Source organism: Hippocampus comes, unplaced genomic scaffold (assembly GCF_001891065.2).
Source record: "Hippocampus comes isolate QL1 unplaced genomic scaffold, H_comes_QL1_v1.1 scaffold9, whole genome shotgun sequence".
In the NCBI taxonomy this organism is placed as follows: Eukaryota; Metazoa; Chordata; class Actinopteri; order Syngnathiformes; family Syngnathidae; genus Hippocampus; species Hippocampus comes.
Genome location: NW_017805275.1, coordinates 4,511,772 through 4,538,437, shown reverse-complemented (window position 1 = coordinate 4,538,437; position 26,666 = coordinate 4,511,772). Strand labels below are relative to the sequence as shown.

The window sequence follows — 26,666 nt, the reverse complement described above, 5'->3', positions numbered from 1 at the left end:
CAGGATAGTGTTATTTTCAGCATCACATACCTGATGGTCCAGTGCTTGTGGAAGCGCAAATATCCTCTGTCTGTGTCTCACACTCCACTTCTATTGCAGTCTCATCTTCCTAATTCTCAGGATCTTCATTTGTATCCCTTTCCTGCTCTGAGTCCTCGCTCTGAAAATAAATGAATCCCGTGTCCTCTGACTCTCCCTCTCTGGTGCTTTCAACTTGCTCCTCTTCAAATCTCTCACCACTATCATCATCTGACTCTCTCTCTGTGTCTGGATAAATGTGTTTCTTTTTCATATAGAAATATGATGTAATGTCAGTTTTTCTTTTGATTTTTAACGTTAAATGTTTAAGTGAAGAGGAATTAGACTTAAAAATGCTACTGTTGGGGGCTTGTTTCGTTTTGTGATTTTACATTGAAAATATAAATCGTGTCGTGTCAAAATAGCACTCGTGTCGTGGTAATCTGCTCTGCGGACTGCTTCTCATTTTCCCGCTCAATTTGAAGTGGTGCAGCACACTAAAGGGTCCGACTAGAATGTTAAGCCACGCACTTTGGTTCCACCTTTCGTGTCTGCAACTCTGCGCCACTGCGTAATCTACGTTCGGAGGGGGGGCCACAGGGGGGGCCAGAGTCAGTGCTACAGGGGCACTGGCCCCCGTTGGCCCCCCCCCAGAACCGCCACTGCATGGATGGCAGGCAAGTCTTTGCACGTTTATCAGTGCAAGCAAACAGGTGATTACATGTGAATTCCAGACTCCCATTAATCATCACCACAGAATAATGAAAACAATTTGATCCTTCCATTCCCATTATTTTACACCAACATTCAATACGATCTCTTTCCTGCTGTCTTTGCATGGGCCTGTCAGGCAGCTATCTGATTAAGTACCCAAAATTTGGGCGGGGCCGTTCTATTGCTCAAGAGCATACTGGCACTTTTTGGTCATTAATACTGGAATTGATATCATTGAAAATGAGACGTATGCGTCTGCAAGCACAAGAGCAGCATTGCTCACCACTGTTGTGTGTTTTCTGACTGAGATGGTCAGCCAATCTCAAATCATCTTAAAATTGTTTGCTTTTGATTTGCACCCCGTCCTTCCCTCACTAAATGGATCATGCATGCATTTGTGGTTTGATTGATACAAAATTCAATTTATTTATTGCTTTAACATTATTTGATGATATTTTTTCCAATGGCCTCAATGTGCTCTGGGACAAATGTTATCTGGTCATGTGCAAGGCATTTAAGGTCACAAGGAACCATTTCACATCGATTTGAAACTAGAACACTGCTAATTTTGTCGACATTATTCCTCAAGGCTGTATTTTCTGGGGGATTTTGTTGTAGGAACAGACAGACGCTATCACTTTTGATTTAAGTCAAAGTGCTTAACAATCTTACTTACGGCCTGCAGGGGGCAACTTGTGTACAGTAGATACTGAAGAATTCTGAGATGAACCTTCTCTGATGGGTTACTCGGGTGAACGATCGTTGTCAATAAAAAAACAACAATTTTCCAATTCAGTGTGTTGTTTGATGGTGCAAATTGTAGTTCAAATTAGAGGTTACATTGTGACCTTGATATTTTTACACATTGAACTTATTTGTGTCTTCACAGGGGATGGTTGAAGGTGGCAAAACCCCATTTTAGGTGACGTACTGTGGCGAGAACTAAACAGGCATTCCCTTATTAAAGGCCTTTGGTAGAAAATTTTTTTAGAGTCCCTGCAAATTCATCCTGTTTGTCATGATGGAGCCTTACTGACAAAGCAGTAAGTGAATACAATGCTGTGTATTAAAGTGAAAGTGTTTTCCTGCTTCGAAAAAAAAAACGTAAAATGATACAGACATAAATGTCGTCTCATTGGGTGGCATGCATATCTTAGGCACAATAGTTCTGAAAGGTGAGTGTCACAGGTTAAACACAATCTTCTCTTGGTTGACCTCCAATTTGTTTGGATTTAGTGACCAATTTTCCTATGCGAAATAATAAAATTTGAAATAATGTGATTAGCTGGCAACCAGTCGAGGCTGTCAGCTTCCTCCCACCCAAAGACAACTGGAATGCGTTCCAACTCACAAAACGAATGGCTGGATAGAAATGGAAGCGATCCGTTCTGGGGTTAAACTGCTGCCCATAAAATGTTTATTGACTGCACATGTTAAAACAAACATTTGAACATTTTTACCAGTCGAGTTTACCTGCTGGTGATCGTAAATGAACAGGTAATCTCATTGAAAAAGCAACAACAACAACATGAATGCCAAATGGTGACGTCATAATGCTCGGGTGAGTCGTGGCAATTCTTGACTGTCACACCACTGTAAAACATTAAAACAAACTGTCATAACAAGTGATGACTAGCCAGACAAGCTGTGCGTAGCGCTAGCGGTCAAATCCATTGCTTCGGCTCCTGCTACTTCACCTGTACGATTCCACTCACTTGTGCAAGTACTGGGACACCCTGACGTCTTCTGACTGCTTTGGCTGATTAATTTTTTCTATACAGTTGATATACTTTATCAACTGTATATTTGGTATTATCGGGGAGGCATGGCTTTGTGACCATGTCCAAGTGTCCTTGAGCAAGATACTGAGCCCCCAGTTGCCTCTGATGCTGCGTCAGTTGGCGAATGTGGAAATGGTGTTCAAGCACTTTGATTACCGAAGGTAGAAAAGCACGATACAAGTGAAATCCCTTCTTCTGCTTCTCTACAGGTTTGTCAGGCTCCTCACCATTCTCTGAGACAGGAAGTTCCAACCTCAAAAGTGGTGGGCCTGGATGGAGTGCTGAAACATGGTGAGTGCGTTCACCGGAAACATTTCAAACAATCTTTTTTTACTATTCTTGAATATTTGCCGTTGCTGATGAACTCAGTCCATTTATCAGTAATTTTGTGAAAATGAGGGGAATTATTACCGGTATTTATTTTGCAAATCGATTTACAGTGTGCGCCCCAACTATTTGCACCCCGAAAATTTCAGGTTAATGGCCACTGTGAGTTAAAAAAAAAAGTAAGTCAGGAGTCCTGGGTCTTCTGTACTCTTTTGAAGGTCCTGCATGTAGTCAGTCAAACTTGGCGCGGGTTCACAGTCCGAATAAGTGGGGCTGGACAGCGCAGCACCACCACCGTTCATCCAGTAGACTCCCAGTGTACTCATGTTGCTTTAACAGATGCAAGAATAAACATCTTGTTAAGTAATTTAATTTACAGTGTCAATTCAAACTGAGAATATTTTTGATCCGGGTTTGTCTTGAATCTTATTACAACTGTACGGTTTTGTCACACTCCGAATGACTTTTTTAGGCAACATATTTTTCGAGCGAACATCATGAAAACTGTTATGAAGACAGTTACAAACAAAATAACAATAAAGATTTGTCCCAAGTGAATCCCTTTTATGTGGTGCGAACAATACAGTGAAGAACTTTTCAAATACTCTTCGATAGGGATACTGCTGTCATCGGTGACGCATTTGGTGAGATCAATATCAGGCATTTTAATCCTGGAATTATTCAGGGCGCTCAGCCAATTACTGTCACAACAGGTTAAGTCATTTCCACTGAAATACATAACATGGAGGTGTGCTGATAACGCCAGAATCAACGAGTAGTTTACAGACACAAAGGCATTATTCCTTATGCTGAGTTCTCTCAGAGGAGAGCAATTTAAATTATGCGGTAAGGCAGTTAGACGATTGTTGGATATGTTCAGATGCATTAGCAGTGGCATGCAGGGCAAAAACAGTTCGGAATTGGTCACATTCAATTCACTGATCGTCAACGACTGAAGAGTTTCTTTTATGTCCTCCAATGAGTCAACTCGCATGATCATGTGAGAATTTCGAGCTAGGTTGAGAGACACCAAAGAACTTTCCCGAAATGCATTTGCCGGAAGACTCTTGATGTCGTTGTTTTCAAGGCTCAGATGTTTGAGAGTTTTTAATTTTCCAAAGGCTATACAGGATGAGTTCAAGTTGAGTTGCTGTGATGATAAGGAGCTGGGCATTTGGCCCACGGGAGCGCAAGGCTGCACCGCGTTGTCTCGGAGATTTATTGTCTCGACTTGTGTGAGCGCTTTGAGAAAGAGTGGTGAAATGGATACGAGTCCATTGCTTTGCATGTTCAGGTACCTTAAGGAGGGAAAATAAAGCTGCCTGTAGTATTTAGATGCACTCTCCTGTCGGACGTTCCATGTGAGCTTTTGCACGCAGTTAAAACTGAAATCGAGCCCTTCCAAAGTTGAGAGAAGGCTCAATGTTTCCAGTGGAAAAGATGTGAAGTGGTTATGGCTGAGGTCAATATGGAGCAGTGGCATCAGTCTCCAGGTTGAGTGGAGATGATTTTTTCCGATTCTCACATCATTCATTCTGACCACTTCGTTATAAAGGGCATTAGTCTCTGATACCATCGATTCCTCTGAAGTTAAAGTGCCCACAACATTATGTTGCAAATAAAGGAATTTCAATTGGTTACGTTTTGGGAGAATGGGGAAATAAAGCAGTTTGTTATGACTAAGGTCAAGTGTTTCAAGAGAGTACATGTGGTTATCCTCAGCGGTAACAAAGAACTCGATGGAATTTCTACTTAGATTCAAATATTGAACTCGCTGTAATTTAAAATCACATATGTGAGCAAGGTTATTTTTAGCCAGGTTCAGCTTTTCTAGTTTTCCGAGCGCTTCGAATGTTCCTTTGTCAATCGCTGATATCAGATTGGCATCGATATTAATGCTCCTGAGGTTTTCACTCTCTTTGAACAAGTCGTGTGTAAGCCATGTTAAAGAATTCCCACTCATCTTCAGTTGCTCAAGAGAGGATTTGTTTCGTAGATACAGTTTGACTGCTTCGTTCCCCAAGTTATTCCAAGATATGTCCAAACTCTTCAGTCCACCGATGGATTGTAGGCCTTTGCTGTTTCTGTCAAGGTTGGTGTTCAGTGCATTCATGGACAGATTCAACTTCTCAAGCACAGCCAGGTCTCTTAGAGCTCCCTCAGAGATGAGCTCCAGCTGGTTGCTGCTGAAGTCCAGCTGCTCTAAGTACGGCAAATCAACTTTGTGCAGCCGTCTGATGAAGTTATTGGACAGGTCAAGGCTTCTCAATCGTACATCCAAATCCGGAGGGATGGAATCAAGGTTCTGGTTTCTCCAAGATTGCTCCTTGAAACCAAACATTAATCATCATCAGTGCATACTTTTAAGATCATAGAAAAAAAAGTGGATACATATTGTACATGAATAGATATAGTGAAGAGGTTTAGAATTTCCTTTCCTTCAGCCTACCTTTGGACCGTCATCCATTTTCCCGGTTATGTACAGGCCGAGTGACCATAGAAGGAGGAGATAAGCAAACATGTGTTTGACCATGTTTCCTCTGCACTTCCAATGCTACTGTCATCCTCTTGCACACCCTTTTTACTGTCACGCCCCATTTAAAAAAAAAAAAAAAAAAATGGAAGGAAGAATAAACAGCTGTGGACAGCAGATAGGCTTCGGGATGCTATTTTTAGAAATATTATGCATGGAGGGCAAATAATGGCCTTTTACACAAAGAAAATTATCATGTTTTATGACATGTTGGACTCATTGTATTGGACCCACGCAAAAGCAGGTTAAAGGTTAAAATGTAACCTTTCTGCAGCAATGTATATCTTGTACAATATTTTGTATTATCCCACTTTATGTGTGAGTTAGTTTTATGTGGAAAGGATTATGATTGTATGTGCTTCTTTATTGTTGAAATGGAAAAATTGAAAAATAATTTAAAATAAGCTCGCGAAGAACAAATAATCAAAGTATGGACAGGGGTGAAAGCCACTGACATGGTACAAAGAGGCTGAGGTGTTAGCAGAGATGAGGGTCACATGTACCAAGGGAGCTAGAAACCATAATTCTTTCAAACGCAAGTATTTTGTTCGAATTACCTTATTGGCCCGAATATAAGACGGCCCTGATTATGAGACGACCCCCTCTTTTTCAAGACTCAAGTTTGAAAAAAGACTTTTTGAACACCAAATTAATTTTTATGCAGAAAATAATTACAGTACATCTGAAACAAATGATTATAACACTATATTTTAGAGGAAAAGCATGTTATTTTGCTTCATTCAAATCTTAATATCTGAACATTTAAATATGTAAACTAAAGTGCAATCACATTCATAAATGAATGGCTTCTGGTTTTTGAAATGTAAATACATCATAACTTCTCCTCAGCTGCCGGTTAACTTGGCCGATCTTCGACCCACTTTTTTCCAGATTGTCGCTACGTTTCTCCATTTTCTGTTATCTCTTCTATTATTTTCTTCTTTTTTCTTTCTTACCTCTATTTTTTATTTTTCTTCTTCGTGCTACCGCTATTTTTATTTTTATTCTTCGTGGCAGGGGTTCACTTTGGCCTGGAGAGTCAAGTTCAGCATTCGCTTCAATGATATCTGGCGCCATCTAGCGTCCTGAATGGGTATAATGTCTAGACCCCTAATATAAGACGACCCGCACTTTTTCAGTCTTATTTCAATGCAAAAAACACCGTCTAATATTCGGGCCAATACGGTAGTATGATTCATATAACTGCTAAAACTCATGTGGGCATTTATTTGAATTTGGATCTCAGAGGCAACAGTTTTCGCTGCTCCTGTCATCCATTTGTTATCATCTCACACAGTGCCACTTCTCGCATCCTTCAAACAGGCTTCAACCTTATCTTCATCGGTTTGCTGTATGGAAATGAAAGCTTACCACTTGTTACTTACCACCCCGAGCAAGGGTTTTGTGTGTGTGTGCGTGCGTGTGTGTGTGTGTGCGTGTGTGTGTGTGTGTGTGTGTGTGTCTGTGTGTGTGTGTGTGTGTGTGTGTGTGTGTGTTTTACTTTCTAATTTATCCCGAACAGATCCACTTAACTGTAGCAGAGGATACAAATATCTCGGTACCATGTATTGTTTCCAGGTATCCAAATAGACATGAGACGACTGACTTTTCTTTCGGGTTCTCTCCAGTCACCAGCACATGATTTTTTAATTGTGACAAAATGGCCCAGGCAAAAGCCCCGATTTGTATCTGGGCAATGACAATTTTTGGTTGTTTTGTCCCATTAGCAAAATTGATGCATAAAAGGTCAGAAACGGAAGACAACCACAACTGCATATAAAATGATTATTTTTATTCTTGCAAATGAAAGATTATTTTGAGTCTCACAGACATGATGTTTTCTCCCTCACTAAGTCACTTGCAGCTGCCTGCTTGAAAGAAAATTCCCTTTCTTTGCCTCAAAAGAGTTGTTATCTGGATCATGCACAATAAAATGTAATCTATTTTAATGTGAGGCGCCATAACGAGTGGTTAACACATTGACCTCACAGATCTTTTTATTTCCAAAATCATGCATCTTTGCTTAATTAAAGACTCGGAAGAGCCCTGTGTGAGTGTGAGTGATTGTTTTTCTATTTGCACCCTGTGATTTGGGTGTACCCCCTCCTCTCGCTCCAAGTCAGCTGGGATAGGCTGACAATTAATTATACGTCAAGCCTCTTGGTAGAATTCTTGACTTGTTTAGATATTGTCAGCTATTTCCCTCAAAGGAAAGAGTCTGTGATCTTCCACTTTACATTTAAGTTGTCGTCAGTGGTTTTCCAGATCCTTTGGTATTGAAATGCTGGCCCGCGAATTCCTTGCCCATTATAGACTCTGTCTTCTCAGATTTCTGCTCATTTTGGGTCTGTTTCACAGCTAAATGAGACTTTTCGCTTACATTAACAACTCTTTGGAGTACACATTGACAGTTCTCAGGAACGGCTATTCATTCATTCATTCATCTTCCGAACCGCTTTATCCTCACTAGGGTCGCGGGGGTCGCTGGAGCCTATCCCAGCCGTCTTCGGGCAGTAGGCGGGGGACACCCTAAACCTGTTGCCAGCCAATCGCTGGGCACACAGAATCGAACAACCATTCGCGCTCACACTCACACCTCGGGACATTTTTGGAGTGTTCAATCAGCCTGCCATGCATGTTTTTGGAATGTGGGAGGAAACCGGAGAGACCTGGAGAAAACCCACGCAACCACGGGGAGAACATGCAAACTCCACACAGGAAGGCCAGAGCTGGAATTGAACCCGGTACCAGGAACGGCTATCCAATGCAAATTCTTAATTTTGATTCTGCATCTAATTTATCAAGGGTGACCTCTTGACGTGCTTTGCTCATCTGTTCCAAGTAGTGCAAGTAATTGTTGAGCTCCTCCCTAGTGCTGTGCCACCCCTGTCTTTAAACTACAAATAATCCTTGATTTATTTTGGCACAATACCTATATGTACCCCCCCCCCTCCCCCCAGCACACACACACACACACACACACACACACACACACACACACACACACACACACACACACACACAGATAACCATATTGCCATCTCTATTTATTTCACAAATTTTAGGTTATGGCTCCACTATCAAAAACAGCTCACAGCTCTGTGTGTTCCTCTTGATTTAATCTCTGATGAGATTACAGAGTCAGAGAGTAGATCAGACAGCATTAATTTCCAAGGAAAATAAAGCATTAAGAGAACATTGTGTGACCTCAGTGTCTGGATCGTCACTAACGGTTTAACTCTCAGTAGTACAGCATTCATCTTGACTCAATTAGTGGACCCACCTCTTCCTTCCTTATTTTATTCCCTTAGAATTGATCTTTTCTGAATGCATTTGTTTGTTAATGCGCTCTCTTGCTTTTTGCCACAAACATATTCACCACCAGTGACCAAAATATGACAAGAATATAATTTCTTTTCAAACGTTGGATCTGTGTACCAAGAAAAGTAGGAGACTAAACCCTGGATGTGATATACTGATTTCGGAAATGGGGGGAAGTCACGCAGCTAACAAACTGTAGATTATGGCTTAGAAATGTGTTTTTAAATGGCACTAATATATTAAGTACCTCTCCAGTTTACAATGAAGGTGGGTGGGGGGGGGGGACACACAATGTTTAAGGGATAAATAAAGACGATGGGCCCTGACAGCACACCACTTTGGTGCCCATGCCAGATGAGTTCCACATGAAACTGCTAAATCAGTAACCATAGGCTACTTGATCAGAAATGACACACATGCCTTTAGACAGAACAAACCATTTTAATCTTTCAATCAACTCAATTTACAAAAGTATATCCCATTTTTATATACAATATGTACACAGACGTATAAAAACCCCCACATAATTTCCCACATGTATGCATTCATACGGTAAGTCAACAATAGCACTGTCACAAAAAATATCACTGATATTCTGCAGGGATATTGCTGTGCAAAATGTGCGCAAAATATATAGTGCTGTTGCTCTGGGAATACCTTTTGACTCCAGTTGCATGGATTTTCTCAACTTTCTTTTTTTATTAAATTTCGCACTTGAATTTTTTGCTCTTTATGACAAATCACATCTAGGTATTGATACACTTAAATTAAGTAGTGTACAAATACATCAAAATATGACCACATGCTTTTTGGAGATACAAAATTACGATTCAACAGCATTTCATTGTGAATCTAAAATACCAGTTTGAGCAGTATCCTTCCTAGTTATTAAGAGAGAGAGAGAAAGAAGAGAGGCGGGTCGCTATAAATAGTGACATTTGTTTGATGAGCAAACAGACATTCAGCTCATCATGACCAATAGCACTGAATCAGTGGAAGCACAAGCAGAACAGTCACATAATGTCCTCTTTTCTACTGGGCTGTGACTGTGAGCTTGAGTGATCCTCAACCTTAATCACCTCACAGGGTTTCAGTGTCATCCGAGCAGGCTCTCACTGGGCAAAACGGGAAGCTTTCAGACACAAGTCTAACCATGTCTTGAAATACACACACGCACACACACACACAGGCTGACGTTTGCAGTTATCAATTCTGTCCAGCAGATGGCACCTCTCCAAGTCTGACACTCCCCAAGAAAGTGGTGTGGTTGGTCATGCTGATGAGCGTGTCCTCATATACTATGCGAATGGATATTCTCTGGCCAGCACGCAGCAGGCTCACCCCAGCTGTGTAGCAAGTGTTGAACTTGCGCTGGCCTGTCTCAATACTGCAAGTGCAGCGGAGAAACGGGTTGGCGTCCACCATTACCTCATAGCTGGCGATGTCTGTGAAGTTGAGGTAGTACACCTGGTGAAGAGGTAAAATTTATGAAAGACTGCGGCGGCACGCCCAAACAAGACATATTGTGTCCAGTTGAAACAGTTGGGTAGTTGAGTAGCTGACATGAGATTCCATTACAAATCGTACATTTAGACATGGATGGAAGAACAAAAATAAGTTTCAACATTTTGAACTATACGGCTAAAAAAAGGTAAGCAACTTGGATCTTGAAATCACCACTGAATTATAAGAGTTACGTCAAGGACCGTACTCACTTCTACCTGACTATAGATGAAGTAGACACCGTCCAATAGCACCTCTAGCTCTCCAGAGCGAGAGTGCATTTTAAACACACGGTGATGGATGGACACCATTTTCCAGTTTTTGAGGATGCCTTCCGAAAGATCTAAACATGTCAAGCAAGAAAAACAAACAAACAAAGGTTCAGCGTAGTAATGAGTGGAGTTCACAGTTGTTTGCAGTAGTATAGAATCCAGAAAATTACGTTACTCCATGAAAGGGTCGACATATAGAAAATCTTGAACATAATTCAGAGTTGGTCGTTCTCCACGATAGCCCCAATAATCATCATCCACTACAACAACCTATAACCCACCTTCTCTCACTTGGATGGTCGTTTCCTGCCCTTGCAAATGGACCACTGCGGGCTGAAAAGTAAAGATGTCACGTCATTGACATCAGTGTTGTGTGGGACATAAGTATTTTTGGAGGTAACACACTCTACCTGGAATTCTTTTATTTTTGTCTGATCAGGAACTCCTACAAGAAACAAGACATGATGGGATTCTGGCCAATACCGCGGCAGTTTAAGAAAAGATGACACCATTGTGACTGAATCAAAACAAGCAATGCCAAAGACTGTGGAGACATCCCTGCAATCCTTCACAATGTTTGACATTTCGCATGAGAAAATCTCACTGTTCAGCCGTTTATCCATTTTGACAACCCGAGCCTCCTCCAAGCGTGGGAACATGGCTACATGCAGGCTCATGCCGTGTAATCCAAGAACGGGCCGCAAGACTCGAGTTTGGGCTATTGTAGTATTGTAACCACTCATTTTCTTTTTTTGAACTTGGTACCTGCTGGGCCTTGGGCGCCTGGAGGCCCCTGTGGCCCAGGGGGCCCGGGAGGTCCTGCAGGACCCACGGCATTGCTTCCTGGGATCCCTGGGATTCCGGGGATCCCCGGTGGGCCCTGGGGGCCCGGGGGGCCGGGAGGACCAGGGGGGCCCGGTATGGCTCTTTTCTTGCCTAAGAAGATAGAATGCAAAGTGGTCGGCAAATGGTGCAAGTCAGTTATTTGACAGTGATGATCATAAAGGCTTTTGTACATCTGCCCAACAGCCAACACAAAAAGGTAGATATTGATGCGGGACTCATAAACGGCATGCGGACCCTGGATAGCCGAGTTTTAGGAACGTGGCTGGTATTGGAAAACAATGGTAACTGCAGTTACGGCCACAGAAGTTGACTCAAAAGCAACTACAGCAGACTTCTCGGTGACTAACAATTTTGCCTTTGAAGTTTTGCTGGTGACCTTGATGACTAAGAATCGCCAAAAACTGGATCTGTAGTCTAGCCTCCCCTCGCGCAACCCTCTTCCGATCACCCAGAGGACTGAGCATGTCTATTTGATTACCTTTTTTCTTTTCTTTCCTTTTCTCTTTTCCTGTCGATTCTGAAAGACAAGGAAAAAAAACCCCTAAATGATTAAGCTTGAAGTTCTCTTTCGACCAATCATTATCTAACATTTCATCTCGAGGGTCCAGTTTATTCCGTGTAGGTATCCTCCTCTCTATGCTGACAAATTGGGCACTGAGCACTCAAGTTAATCCTGTGGGTTTGTCGAGTGTAGCAATTTGTTAGTGTGGTTTCACCTCATCTGTATGAACAAGTGCCTTAAGCATTCACAGGCAGTGGAACTGGAGAAGATCATTAGAGAGATACTTTATCCTGCCAAAATCCTTTTCGTTGAATTAAGCCCAGATGGAGAATGCAGATGAAAGTGTGCGAATGTGCATGTGCGTTTATGTGTCTTTATTTTACAGGCCATGTGCATATGTGTGCCTGCAGACGGTGGTGGGGCATCTATGTCAGTGCGTGAAAATACCCTGAGCATGCCTTTATTTGCGTGTGTGTGCGCGCACGCACCCAGATTAAGAATTCTTTTCAAAAGGCCGTCTCGCTGCTCTTGTGTTTACCATGTCATTACGACTACAAAGGCCATTTAACCTTAAAACCTCACAGTTTGAGTCCCCTGTGAACATATGGCCAGAGTTTCTCCTCTGGCTACATGACTGGATGCATCCGCATACATTTTTCTTAACGAGCAGCACTATCTGAAATCTGGTGCCCGTTAAGGAGGGCAGAGAACACACATTGCCGCACGCACACACGTACATGCACGCACGCACACACACACACACACACACACACACACACACACACACACACACACACACACACACACACACACACACACACACACATCTAAGGCTAGGATTAGAAATGCCTTTGTCTGTGTCGTACGAGCAGCTGAGAGAACTGGGAATGATTAGTGTTTAGAGGCTCGGGACTTTACTGATTTATGTACAAAGTCTGAAAGGTGAGTTTTTTCTTCTAAATTAAACTCAATCACCCCCCGCCCCCCACCCCCACCCAAGTATTTAATGTCACGCCGCAGACATCGGAATGCCTTGTGATCATGTAGCACTTGTTGCTTTCTCTCATGAAACTTCAAAGCGTTTGCCAGATATATATTTTTTTTGCATAGCTAACATTCTAAACAAAAAAAAGCTACTAACGCTAATTCAAACATATCAGTCCATGTGGTTTGCTGTCGAGCCATCGATGATGATGAATCAGTGCCGCCGGATTTATGAAAGCCACTCGCGTCTCAGATGATGACCGCCTTTTTAAATTATTGCACGGTTGACTGAAAAAGGGCATATTCTTTGAAACTGTGCTTATTATATGATCGTATTTACTGAAAGTGGATATTGATCCATAACATGGAACCTATCCGCGCAATGGAAATCCCAAAAAGATGTCTCCGGGATGTAATATTTTAAGAAGGGGGAAATCAACACCGGTGTAATATTTTAAGAAAGGGGTAAGCAACACTGTTTTTTCTGTGCCTTGAAAGCTGCCCATGACCTGCTTGCATCCAAATAATAATCAGTCCCATTCTGTTTTGAAATTTAATTATGCATGCTGCATTTTTCCAGCAACAAACGTGATACAACAGCTTTATGATGACGGTAAGTTTAAAAAAAAAAAAAAAAAAGGTCGACCAAATGTGACAACCCACTAACAATCTGTTTTTAATATTTGAAAGACTTATACCTGTACATCAGCCTCTTATTTACATGAGTGAATCATCTCCAAAGAAACAAAAGTTCGAGGAAACATTTATCTGACAACAAGCTAAAGAAGCCTGCAGGGGTATTTGTTGTTTTTTTCCCCCTCTATAATAAAGGGAAGGGTTTTCACTGAAGAAGAATAATGCCAACTATGGAATAGCAAATACCTGCTTCTGGCTGCTTGCCGGGACTTCTTTTCTCCCTTTGAGTTATGCCTCGATTGTCTTCAGTGGCAAGGATGTCTCTATTTCTGTGCAGTAATTGCCCCTAGGAAAGGAAAAACAGACACCAATTATTTCCCGTTCTTTCATTCATAGAGTCGACATTTTATTGTAAAATAATGCCGTTGCCTTATGTTCTTCCTTCTCAAGATTCCGTTTTGATTCTTGACGGTTCCGGTCCAGCCGTATTTGTTGACTGGCTCTGAAACCTATCCTGTAACTTAAGCCACCTTTGTCTATCGTTTAGCCGCCCTGCGCAGCCGCTTTGTCCCGAACATGCTCATATACAAAAGGAGGACAAGCATTGTGTTTCGTCTGAGATCATTGCCCATTCTTATGCCAGCTGGTCCCATCCCTGCACAGCTACAGCGTGAATGGACTCATGTGAGTCGATGAAAGGACTGACGTAGCTGGCGTGAAATCACCCTTTACAAGAAGAATGCCAGTAGGGAGTGTGTTCTCAGGAGTCAACATGCCCTGTTTTGCTCTTTGACTGGGTCTACTCGAGCTACAGTCATGTGAACTTGAGATGACGCGCTGACCTGAGTGTTGAAACGTTCAGATAAAAATCAAACTATGGCAGCGGAATGTTTCAAGTTTGGCTTTGGAGCTCTGTTCCAGGCTCAGAGCAACCTGTCTGCGCAAAGTACTTTCATTGTACAGAGCAGAGCAGGAATATCATTTTCCCATTTTTTGGATCAGTAGCGAGTCTTTTGCACATCACAACAGTTTTTCAAGGTCAATAGCGAGTCTTAACCTTTCCGCCTTCCGCCTTCTCTCCCCCAAAGCCGGGAGTTGAGTCTTTACAGATTGCTGCGGCCCAAGTGACTCGGTGGAAAAGGAAAGAGTTCAAAGAAGTCATAGTGTTTTAACAATGGAAACACAAGACCACCCATTCATCAGCCAACATTTCAGTCCAACATTCATGTATGCATTAATGGTGGTCCAAGACCGAGAGGCTGAATATCTGCTTGGAAGGTATGCAATGGACATCCTCAAAGCCAGGACACGTGCAGCATCTCAACTCGAAGTTCAAAAAGCTATACAGACCTCTCTATCATTTAGTTGGAGGGGGGGGGGTGGTTTTATGCAGAGCAACGCCATAATGTGAAAACAGCAAAGCACCTCACAGTAGTTAAATGATGCATGTCAATGTCAATGAAGGATCCTCAAACAGATTGATTTCAAGAATGACGCTATTTAATTGAATCCTGCCAAAGGAATTTCCGGATCCTTCAAATTTTACCAGCAATGTGGTCCGCTTTTGAAAGACACAACCCTTTGTTCGTGGCCTCCTCCCATTATTCAATTCCACAAAGAGCTTGAGCATTGTACGGGTGAAAGAAAAACAATTAGTGTTGTATGTTTTCAGCATTTTTGGCCACGACATTCGTCAAAGAGGAAGAATCTGTGCTTGGTGATTGAGCCTTCTCGGAAGCACACGTGTACCAGCACTGATTTTGATTGGGAGGAATGTCGGCGCCATTTGACTGTCGTTGCTGGACAGCTCCGGGGTGCTTGTGTCTTGCGCCTGAAATAGGCAGCATTTTCACAGCCCCGCTTTGTTCAGGGAAAAGGTCGGTGCTGATGGACAGTCTGCGGCTGGATGGATGCATGGCTTGCGCCGACGATGAGAAGAAAGGAGCGTCAGCGCAGAGCGCCGATGCGTATGTGGAACTGGGAGTCGCGGCTTGGAATTGAAGCGGATTTACATGGGACAGGAGAAGAGAGCCAATCTCTCTTTTTCGTGAATGGATGCTACAGCTTCTTGTTGCTTTCAAGCTTAGCTTGTAGCAGACGTGTGCACATTTCAGCAGGACGTCTTTGATCCACTGGTGAAAAGGACACTTTGATTTGCTCCTCTTTCATCTATTACTGCTTCAAACAACAAAGTGAATGGAGGAAAAGTGGTTAAGATGGCACACTATCTGTTTTATGTGTTGTGTTGTATTATTTTGTCATTTTATGTTAAGTGTTCTTTTGATGGCGGCGCGGGCACCCGCAGCGGCTCCTCTTGTTGTCTGTTGTCTGTTTAAGAGGGAGGAAATTTCATCTGTGCTGTATGTTCTACATACAGCACATTTGACAATAAAGTTGTACTTGATACTTGATGTTGGACAATTTGGTAAGTTTTCTTTGACTTGTTCTGTGTGGCATGAAGATTAGCAATCGCATCCTAATCAACGCTACGATGCTATCATAATGCTGTGCAACAGCTAGCCTATATGTTTCATATAAGTCAGTCTGATTATGTCCACAGGAAGACAATTGACATCTCACAATCAACGTTTTTGTCCAAAAGAAAGAAAATTCCAAGGCTTGCATTAATACAACCTGACATTATTTACCCGATAATTCAAGGACATTTTCTGAAATCATGGCACTGAACTGAAAAGAGGACTTTCCGAACCTGTGTAAACTAGGAAGGATTCTTCCCCTGTTCCTTTTGGCAGGGGGCCCTCCTCCTCACAAGGAATCTATGCCTTGACCAGCTGACATACGCGTCTGATCGTTTATTATTATGTTCATTATCTATCTATCCACACTTTGCATGCATTTAAATCCCAATAAGCATCCCCCTTAGATATTTCTTACTTATTTCATCTTATTTTGTTCCATTTTTTTTTTTTACAAGTCTTATTAGGCTAAGCTGGGACCTCAGGTCTCATATTTCCTGCCATTTAATTTGTAAATGTGTAGAAATTCCTTGGAAAGAACCACTGGAAAATGAATTAACAACAAAGTAAAAATATTATTGGATATATTACAATAATATCAATGAAAACAATGAATAATGAAAAATAAATACCGTGTCTGTTTGCCACACCAGTTGGCCTCTTTGAGGGCAGTGTGGCGCCGTGCATGCATGGAATACACACTTGCCGATGTCGATGCTAATAACCTGTTAGCATGCCAGTGGGATTTTACATTGACTTTTGCAATGAGCACTACAAATGGTTTTAAAATGAAGCATGTCTCGTATTCAAATATACAACGTGAGTAATTATTTTTCTTTGCTCATTTAGTTTTACAATAAACCCCAAATGGAGTGTCACTTTAAAGCACGCTCAGGCAAGGCAGAATCTCACATGCACACACGCATGCACGCACACACACGCACACGCACACACACACACACACACACACACACACACTTCACACGCTCGCTGTGCAAGTAACAGGTGCATTCAGGGTAACTTGCACAATCCCGGCAACTTGCACACACACACCACGTTGTTCGGCACATTGATCATTTCTATTTAATTTGGACGTTTTTAAGATCAAGAGAATCCAAAATCCAAATCGGGATTAAATTTCGACGAGTTGCCCAGCCCTTGTGGCTACTATGGTTTATCGGCACACAGACCTCCAGATGTTTGCTTTTCATTTGGTGCGCAGGTGTCTCTACATCTCCGCTACAGCTGTTGGCACAAGAGCCTGTTACCTCTCAAAGGACTGTGGGTGTATGTCCAGGCATATGGCATTAAACCTTCGTCTGTTCTGACAGCCAAACATCATCATTCCACATGCAGGTTTTGGCCCGAGATGAAACTGCAACCGAATGCCAAAAAACAAACAAGCTACAGGATCTGCCAGACTGCTACGAAGGTAAAACTGGTGTTGGAGATGATGTAACATGAAATGATTTCATGAGAACGGCTTCATTAGAACATTTATAGCCTTTGTACTCTTCCAAGAAATGGAACCTTACAGTAAATCAGGAAGACGATGTGTCGGTATGTATGCCAAGTGCCAACTATTGAGTAAACTATTCTTTGTCAACACGGGGGAGAAAATGCGAACGATTAGATGGCTTTCACATCTTCAAAGTGAGGGTTGCTGCTGGTGTGGGTCAAAGACACGATTCCCCGTTGTTCCGTCAGGATATGACTACATTTCAATCACCCTGGGGATGTGTAATCTTGTGATCACAAGATGTTTATAAACATGGAATAAAACAACTGTTTGTGTTTCCACTTCATTTCTTCACCCAAACTAGTGGAATTCATCAACGTTTTCAGACGATTGTCAGAGGGAAACACAGCTATTAAGCTGTGATGCCCGGAATGTGGTCTCACTCACGATGCCCTCATGTTGAATTCCAGGGATAATTATCTAAAACTGCAGAACAGTGGAGAAACCCAACCACAAAATTGCAGTTGAAAGTCAAGGTAAAACTGAGGGACACAGTTAAGATGCACAGCTGGTGGGGACTCATTGCTGTTGTATTGGCAGCACACACTTTATGCATCCCTAAAAATGGCTTCTGATTCACAAGGAATGGTCAAACCTCAGGGAATTCGATCAGCCGGGCGAATACGGAAAAATGTGTGTCATCATTTGCGCATTCTAAAGACAACCAATGTGGCAAGGGAAGCTTCGAGCTGGCTATGCGATGTGCAGATTAAGCAATTCCAAGTTGGTCCGATTTGTAGTCTCGCCCGGCATTGCGAGTCTTTTGGAAACGTAGCAATCAGCATTTTTCAGCTTGTGACCGGTTTTAGAGTATCGCTTTCACATTAATGTGTAAGGTGTCTGAAATTTTTCTGACAGAACGATGGTCTTGCACGGTTGCAGCTGAGTTAACACAACAGTTTTCAGTTCGAAGAACCTCTACCACACTGTGCCCACAAAAAGTACATGGACAATAGAAACAACGGAAGCGATCCTAAAATGACCAAAATTGGCGCTCCTGCCACCAGCTTTCCCGCAAGGTTGCAGATTCATATAAAAAAAAAGCTGAGATGCAACTCGTCACTGGTGACAGCCCACCCGGGTGCCGCCACTGCATGTAGGCTGGACTCGGTGCCCCATCAAGCAGAATTTTTGATTGCTGTTAACAGGACTCCAGATGTTTTAACATCTGTTGTCTGCAGGACTTTGAAGGCAAACATCTGAGCAGGATGAAAAAAAAAAAAGAAAGAAAATACAATTGTTGTAACGTGCAGAATACTCAGTGCCTTAACAAAAATGTGGAGACAAGAGTGAGTTGGGCATGATGTAGAATACAGGTATTTGCATTCTTCTTCAGATTCAAATTACATCACTCTTATCCACAAACTTGAGGGGAAGATGCGGCCAGGAGAAACATTTTACTGTTCTGAATCATGCAGATCTGCTGTACAGCTGGGAGTGACTGATATCGGAGGGCATACCACCTGGGTCTGTTGAAGGCAGGCTGGTGTTTGCGTTCGTTGTGAGATCACATGACCAAAATCATCTGCTCTCGTCTGGAAAGAATTCAACCTCATGACCAGTGCGGATAAAAAAGGGATCTACTGAAAATCGGAAAATCAAACACATTTCCTGTAAAAATCCAATTTTGGATGTAGTTTGAGTGGAATGATCCAATAAAATAAGAGATATCTCATGAGTGAGATAAAGGGTGTTCCCCAAGTCTTGCCCAAATTCAGCTGGGCTAGGCTGCAACTCACACCTGACCCTCATGAGGACAAGCGGGAGAGAAAATGAATAGATGGACAGATGATCAGTATGCGTGATATAGCGGCTGTTCCAGCTAACAATACATTTCATAATATACTGTATACAGTTGTTTTGAAATGTTGGAACGGGCAGTATTCTGCTCAGTTGCTAAGTGGAAAAGTCAATCAGTGCTACTGGCCGCATAGTGGCAAAACACTACCAAATCCTTCCAAACATTTCCCATACTGCTTGTCGTCATTGCGGTTGCGGGTAGCTGACAGTCTTTCTTAGCAGAATTGGAGCATGAGGTGGAATACACTTTGGAATGGTTGCCATTCAACTGCAGGGTGCCTGTAGACTAGCAACAAAGAATGTTCACATTCATGCCGACAATAAATTTAGAGTCTTCAATTAACCTAACATGCATGCTACCCCCCCCCCCCGCCCAAAAAAGAAACACCAAAAACTGTCCTTTGGGATTGATTTACACTCAACCCTCAATAATCTATTTCAAATCCACAAAGTGATCTTGGATGTACTTGAAATGTGGTCTATGAAGGTGTTTTCAACCAAGCCTCAATCCTTTTGCTGAGCTGCTACGATACAATGCTCCAGTTTCCCAAATATTTACTTGTACCGTGTTGGCACGATGATAACAAATGGATGACAGGAGCAGCGAAAACTGTTGCCTCTGAGATCCAAATTCAAATAAATGCCCACATGAGTTTTAGCAGTTATATGAATCATACTACCGTATTGGCCCGAATATTCGACGGTGTTTTTTGCATTGAAATAAGACTGAAAAAGTGGGGGGTCGTCTTATATTCAGGGTCTAGACATTATACCCATTCACGACGCTAGATGGCGTCAGATATCAATGAAGCGAATGCTGAACTTGACTCCCCAGGCCAAAGTGAACCCCTGCCACGGAGAATAAAAATAAAAATATTGGTAGCACGAAGAAGAAAAATAAAAAAATAGTGGTAAGAAGGAAAAGAGAAGAAAATAATAGAAGAGATAACAGAAAATGGAGAAACGTAGTGACAATCTGGAGAAAAGTGGGTCGAAGATAGGCCAGGTTAACGGCAGCTGAGGAGAAGTTATGATGTAATTTACATTTAAAAAATCAGAAGCCATTCATTTACGAATGTGATTGCACTTTAGATTTGAATGAGGCAAAATAACATGCTTTTTCTCTCAAATATATTGTTATAATCATTTGTTTCAGATGTACTGTAATTATTTTCTGTATAAAAATTAATTTGGTGTTCAAAAAGTCTTTTTTCAAACTTGAGTCTTGAAAAAGAGGGGGTCGTCTTATAATCAGGGCCGTCTTATATTCGGGCCAATACGGTATTTCTGTTTTATAGGAGGCGCGTCATCCCTTGTTTCACATTGTTGCGTATCTACACTTTAAATCGTTGTGATGCCTTTGATGAAGACTTAAGTGAAAAATCCATTGAATAATGTTTCGGCATCCAGAAAGGACTCTTCAAAGGCAAAGTCTCAAAAGCTAACAAGTGCGGCAGCTGCGTCCGAACGCCACATGCTCCTGTTTCTCCAACTATGTAAACTGTGGGATGTGTAATCAGAGTTGTTTAATGCAGACATCTGGATAGGACGGCATCACAGCGCGGTTAAATATTTACAGCTGGGCTACAGTCTTTTATAAAGCATCATGAAGCATCAGCATCTGGACTGAATACCAAGCCCATCTCCTCAGATTCAGCCGACGAAAGCTCTCCTATCCAAAATCGACTTAGCGAAGGACACAGGAGAGTCATTCAATCGTCTCAGCTTAGCGGTTCATTTTGTTTCCTTCAAGCAAAATGTTACAAAACAAACGCCTCCGTTGTTGTCTTGTACTGCAACCGGCAGGGTCTGTGTCTGCACTGTCGGATATAAAGGTCTTTCGGTTTTTTGTTGTCCCTTACATTGCTATTATACTCCAGGGTAATGTCCTACCATTTCCAGAGATAAAACGATGCAGGTACTTTCCCAAACTGAAAGTATCAAAGGTAGAAAACACCCAAGAACTACTATTATTCTGCACCTTCAAATGATACTTGCGGTCAGTGTAAAAAGGTTGCATAACCACCAACAATGGAGGTATTTGAGAGTGGAGCAAAACTTCACACCTTGCTCCTTTTGTGCTGCTGAACCGAGGAGAGTAAAAGGGTGGGTTGTTTCTGAAGCCAATGACAACATAATGAACATTAAATTGACTGTTGCCTGTCCAGAAAATGTAAGGTGAAGCTGGCGCCAGTCCCAGGCGGCTCGTCGACGTGCCAATGAATGCACATCAAGCCTCGGACTCTGCACCTGCTCGTAGGTGATGTGTTTATTTGGCTGAGTGCCTGCTCCAGCACTTCGACATAACCTTCATTGCCAAGTCAACCTTAAGCTTGTCCATCAATCTTTTCAGTCAGGAGGATCTCTGACAGCAACACACTCGACGTTGAATACTGGTTCAGCTAGAATAAAGCAAGAGTGCAGTGCAACCTCCAAAGACTCCCAAAGTTACGAGGCTTTCCACGATAAGGATTTTGCATCTTAAAACAAACGATCACCTCTCACTGATCTGATCTGAAGATGGACCAATCTATCCAAATCAATTTAAACAACTTGTTGATTTACTGTACAGTTGACCCTCGCACAGGAATAGCCAAAATTGACGCCCATTGGAATGCATTGGGAGACAAAAACAATTAATCACAAAAACTCCTCCCCAAAACACTGATAAACATTAAGTACATGGAAAATAAGGAGGCGGTCAAACCCCCACACCCCCACCTCCTAAACTCCCTAAATTATTTTTAAAAATCCAACTGTATAATGATGAGAAACCCTGGATTATTAGAAGTACCAAGAACTAAACGGAGGCTTAGAGGGGATCGAGCCTTTTCCGTTGCTGGGCCCTCTCTCTGGAATGACCTCCCACTGAACATTCGGCAAGGCCCTTCGCTGCCCATCTTTAAAACCCGCCTCCAAACTCACTTGTATTCTTTGGCATTTGACTCAGCATGACTCAGACTTGATCTTAGTTTTACTGTTTGGTGCTTTCTATCGTCTTTGTTACCGATTTATTGATTTATTGTTGTACAGATGATAGTTGCTCCATGTACAGCACTTTGTATGCAGCGATGGCTGTTTGAATGTGCTCTATAAATACAATTGACTTAAGTTGAGTTGAGTGGATTATTCACCATGGCAGCATAGGATGTCTCTGCAGTGATTTTGTGTGTGCCGTCATGTCAATCAATGACGTCACTGATCAATCGGCAACTTACAAACTTTCACCAATTTTACATCAAATGCAAACTCTCCGCTGATCCGATCTGTGTAAAGTCTTGAAGTAACAATTTCGACTTCAGGCAAATTGCAACCGTTATAATGAACAGGAAACACATTTGTCCCAAGGCAAACATTTACGGTGCTGATTATCATGACACAATGTTCAATATCAATTAATTATACAGTAGATACTGAAAAAGAAACAACAAGTGTAACAATGTTCTTATTTTGCCTTGAGACAATATTGACTAATTTGCCAGTCTGGTGACTTTAAAGGGCGAGCAGTTCAATAATTTGTTTTATTGCCCAATGGTGACCATATCCTTCTGGGATGACAGCTGAGTTTGTTCAACTTTTACTTCAAAATTGCCGTAGTGGTTTTGCATTGAGACAGTGTGAAACTGGACCTGATACTGTAATTGGTATTGACATGATTTGCCATGTGGACAACCTGGTTTTCACAGAACGGCTGGTGTTCCATTTGGAAGGTTCCACTGCACAATTCATGTCAATGAGTGTCTGTCATGTGCACAGGAGGAGTCAGTTTGTGTCTCTCAAGATAAAATATGTACTCCATGGACTTCGAGGGGACATGTTCCACTCATGTCCAAATAGGTACAGGTAATGTTTGTTTCCAAACGGTGGCAATTTCAGGCCCTGAAAGTACAACTATGTACTTTTCCCCCAAAACAGTGACAGAAAGAAAGAAAGATGCCATTGACAGCTCGCACTCAAAAACTCTCTCTGTGCTTAAAGAAATTGCTCCTGCCCTCTTTAAGAATTTACCTCGGGGTCATCTGCGGAGCGGCTGCTGCGGGGTTCGAACCGCGGGGGGTCGGGCGGGAATACCCCAGACACGGTGTTGCCCAGGTCGCTGCCCGCTAGTGTCAGCATGGAGTCTCGCTTCTGGTGGATTATTTCCCTTTTGACCTCGGAGCGCAGGTCCACATAGCAGACAAGCGTGACCGCGTGCAAGGAGAGTGACAGCAGAAATAATCCGAGGAAGACGACACTGGTGCTCCGACTCCGGCAGTTGGCGCTGCATGTGCAGGGCTCACCTCTGGGCATCGCTTTTCCCGTGAAACCATCCACGGGCATTACATCGCGTGCCATCATTGGACAGAGCGCACGCAAGTCAGATGCTCTTTAACTCGGCATAGTCAGCCGCGGCTATATATTTACGTGGAGACTCATCCGTGCAGCAGCAACAGCAGCGGCGGCGGCTGCAGGTCAGTGCGAACTTCGTCCAGTATCTGTAGTAACCCTGGGGGACACGCCCCCTCACATCTGATTGGTCGATGGATCAGCCAAACTCTGGAAAGCCGGCAGCAGCAGAACAAGTAATGGGGCGACATCAAACGGATTTATTGTGTTACTGCAATGCGTGGAACTGATTCCATGATGTGAGAAGAACCCCCCCTTGGTTTGTTATTCATAGTGACATGGAAACAATATTAGCGACCACAAGTTTTAATTTGTGGTCTATTACATGAGTGTGGACACGCCAGAGTGGTAACTGATGCCATGCATGTTGTTTGTGCAAGCTTCAACTTGCTATTGATCAGTTTCGGCACCTTGTTTTTGTGTTCCTCTCTGTGGATGGTTCAAATGCAAACCTTTGGACAAGTGTGACTGAAAATAATTTATTGTTATTAGTTTATTTGGTTTTGGGTTGTGGTGACGTGGGGAAGGGTCACTTGTTTTGTTGTTTCCTCAACTATGATGGACTCCGCCTACTTGTGGTCGATGTGGTATCTCACTGAGCGGTGAAAGCGTGCGAGTGTTTGTGCACGGTCGGATGTTTTTTTACCCGCCAGGGGTTCATTCAAGGTCAAGAAAAATGGTTTGCGAATGTCTTTGGTAGGAACATCTTTGACACCTTGAACAAACCCTGAAAAAATGGGGGGGGGGGGATTAGTGAACGTTTATCAACGGTTTTGGAAAACATTGGGTAAACAATAAATAAATAAATAAATAAGCGCACGCACGCACGCACGCACGCACGCACGCACGCACACACACACACACACGCACAATATTCCAATTAATTTCAGCGGCCGGCAATTGTATATGAATTTCCGCTTGTGGTGGGATGGCCTCACACCCATAAATAACAAGGGTACATTCTATCGTTGTAAATTGCATCACCACTCATGTCTCCATGGACGTTATTACTGGTTAGGAAGTAGGTAGTCCTAAGTAGTCCCCCATATACAAGTACAATGTTTCCCAACTTTTATTGAGCCACTGCACTCATTTTACACGATAAAATATCACCGTACCACGATCACTGCTTTGACTCCAATATGCAGTTTTTATAAACTAAAGCAGCTTTGTTCTCGTAAAATGTAGCAGGTTTGATTTTTGACACAAGAGGTACCGTGCCCCAGTCTATCCATGACTTTACATAGCAATGCGTGAAGAACAACATTTTGGGCCTTGATTGATTACCGGTGTGGGTTACTTATTTGGAAACTGTTGGAAAATATTCATGTCATTTGGAATGAACCATGAAACAATATGTGATATCGACTTACACGGCACATACTGAGTAATTGTGTGTTTTGAAGAAAAATAGGAATATGATGATATGAGATGAAAAGCTGCTCCATGTCTGGGGGATATTCTCAGCATGGAGTTGATTACTTTAAGAATGCTGCAGTCTCTGGGGCAATATATTGCGGTTCATTTTGTTCAGACTGTCATTAAGTCACTGTCTGTTTCTCATCTTTGTGATGTCTCCTTAAAAAAAAAAAAAAAAAAAAAAAAAAGTGTTTCTAGTCAGCTGCCACTGAAGGGCAGCATTGCCAAGCCGTAAATCAATTACACTGCATACCAGTATCATGTTTAACAGAATTTACAATTTAGCTTAATTGATGCAAGATTGATGATGTGAAAACAGCACGTTTTTTTTTTTACATACAGAGATATAGTTGCATGCAGCTTCTTTTTGGAATACTCTTCGAGCTTCACCCCGCTCTTCCTTCCTTTTTACAATTGAGGAAGAAAAAGTGGATTCAAAGGCAGAGAAAAGTAACCCTCACAGGCGCCGTTGAGTGAGTGAGGGCTCAACCCAAGCGCGTTTGTTACGCTCTTCGTCTGAGCGGCACGCACAGTGACTGCGAGAAGTGGTACATTCACAATAGACAGTGCATTTATTCCTCTGTTTTTATATTAACATATTCAGGGAAATCTACGTCAAACATAGTGACACATTATTAATCAACCGACTGTATTTTTCTGTTTCGTCGGTCAGAAACAAGGGACACAAAATATCAGCAAGAATGTGACAGCTGGCTGTCTTTTTTTTTTTTTCCTTTGAGGCAATAGCAAGCAGGAGTATGGGTAATTCCTTTTCCATCCGCGGGGCTTCTATGCAGCGTGTATAAATGGTGTGCCACGATCCTCTCTGAGCTTATAACAAGATTTAGAGGCTTTCCCTGCCAGATGAGGTTTGTAGAATAGATATGTTACATTCTGGCATGAAGAGTTTTGGGATGGGCCGAAGCTCACTAATGGAAGATGATGCTTGCCTTGGTCCCAGCGATGAGGTGCTATACATCATCGTCTTCCTTGGTGAAAATTGTCTAAACCCTAGAATGAACGTCTAATTGCCATTATAAGGACACATATCAGTGAAGTGATTCATGGCAATGAAGTGACTGCTCAGTAGCCTTTGTTTCGCACACTGGATTGGCGAGGTGACTTTTCATTCAATGCTTCCAAATGTTGTGTAGATGTAACTTTGTCTCAATAATGAACCAAAGCAGTCATTTTCTCAGGAGTTGTAAATGAAAGCAGCATAATTCTCCATTGCTTCCACCCACCTGTTTTTCCAGCGCTCACCTGCCTTTACGTCGTCTTCCGATCTAGCTCATTATACTAATCACTGGCAGCACACAACTTTCCCGTATCCTTATCATGGTTTGTGTATCCAATTATACTGCTTGATTATTTACTCATTACAATCTCACGCATTGGTTCACTGCAGGTTATCTTACTTGTTTGTCTCTGGTTTTGAAATGGAAAAACGTGACACATTTGAGTTATTTGGAAATAATCCGCCGGGATGATAGTTATGGTCTCTTTGTTCCCAGGATGTTTGCCATGATGCTCTTCGGGCTGGTATTGGGCTATCACGTCCTCTCTGCCAGCTGCAATAAAACCATTACCACCCGAATCAAAGCTTCTTAAGTCACGGCCAAATCAAG

At 42.3% G+C, this 26,666-nt stretch overlaps 2 protein-coding genes across 5 annotated transcripts; both read right to left on the bottom strand.

Annotated features, from left to right (window-relative positions):
- Positions 1-2,128: 2,128 nt before the first annotated feature.
- On the bottom strand, positions 2,129-5,635 carry LOC109515835 (leucine-rich repeat-containing protein 32-like). Its single transcript, XM_019869870.1, has 2 exons — positions 5,290-5,635; positions 2,129-5,166 (listed from the first exon to the last, which is right to left on the bottom strand). The coding sequence occupies exons 1-2, from the start codon at positions 5,371-5,373 to the stop codon at positions 3,289-3,291; spliced, it is 1,962 nt and encodes a 653-aa protein (XP_019725429.1). The 5' UTR covers positions 5,374-5,635; the 3' UTR covers positions 2,129-3,288.
- Positions 5,636-8,346: 2,711 nt separating this feature from the next.
- LOC109515837 (ectodysplasin-A) lies at positions 8,347-23,711 on the bottom strand. 4 transcript variants are annotated; one of them, XM_019869875.1, is made up of 9 exons: positions 23,242-23,711; positions 13,684-13,783; positions 11,794-11,832; positions 11,235-11,405; positions 10,880-10,914; positions 10,751-10,802; positions 10,410-10,540; positions 9,885-10,161; positions 8,347-8,399 (listed from the first exon to the last, which is right to left on the bottom strand). In XM_019869875.1, exons 1-8 carry the CDS (start codon positions 23,569-23,571, stop codon positions 9,901-9,903), a joined length of 1,119 nt encoding a protein of 372 aa, XP_019725434.1. In that variant the 5' UTR covers positions 23,572-23,711; the 3' UTR covers positions 8,347-8,399; positions 9,885-9,900. The 4 variants fall into 4 exon arrangements, with proteins under 4 accessions (XP_019725434.1, XP_019725433.1, XP_019725435.1 ...); XM_019869874.1 differs by lacking the exon at positions 8,347-8,399 and having other exon boundaries at positions 9,114-10,161; XM_019869876.1 differs by lacking the exon at positions 8,347-8,399 and having other exon boundaries at positions 9,114-10,161; positions 10,416-10,540.
- Positions 23,712-26,666: the final 2,955 nt, after the last annotated feature.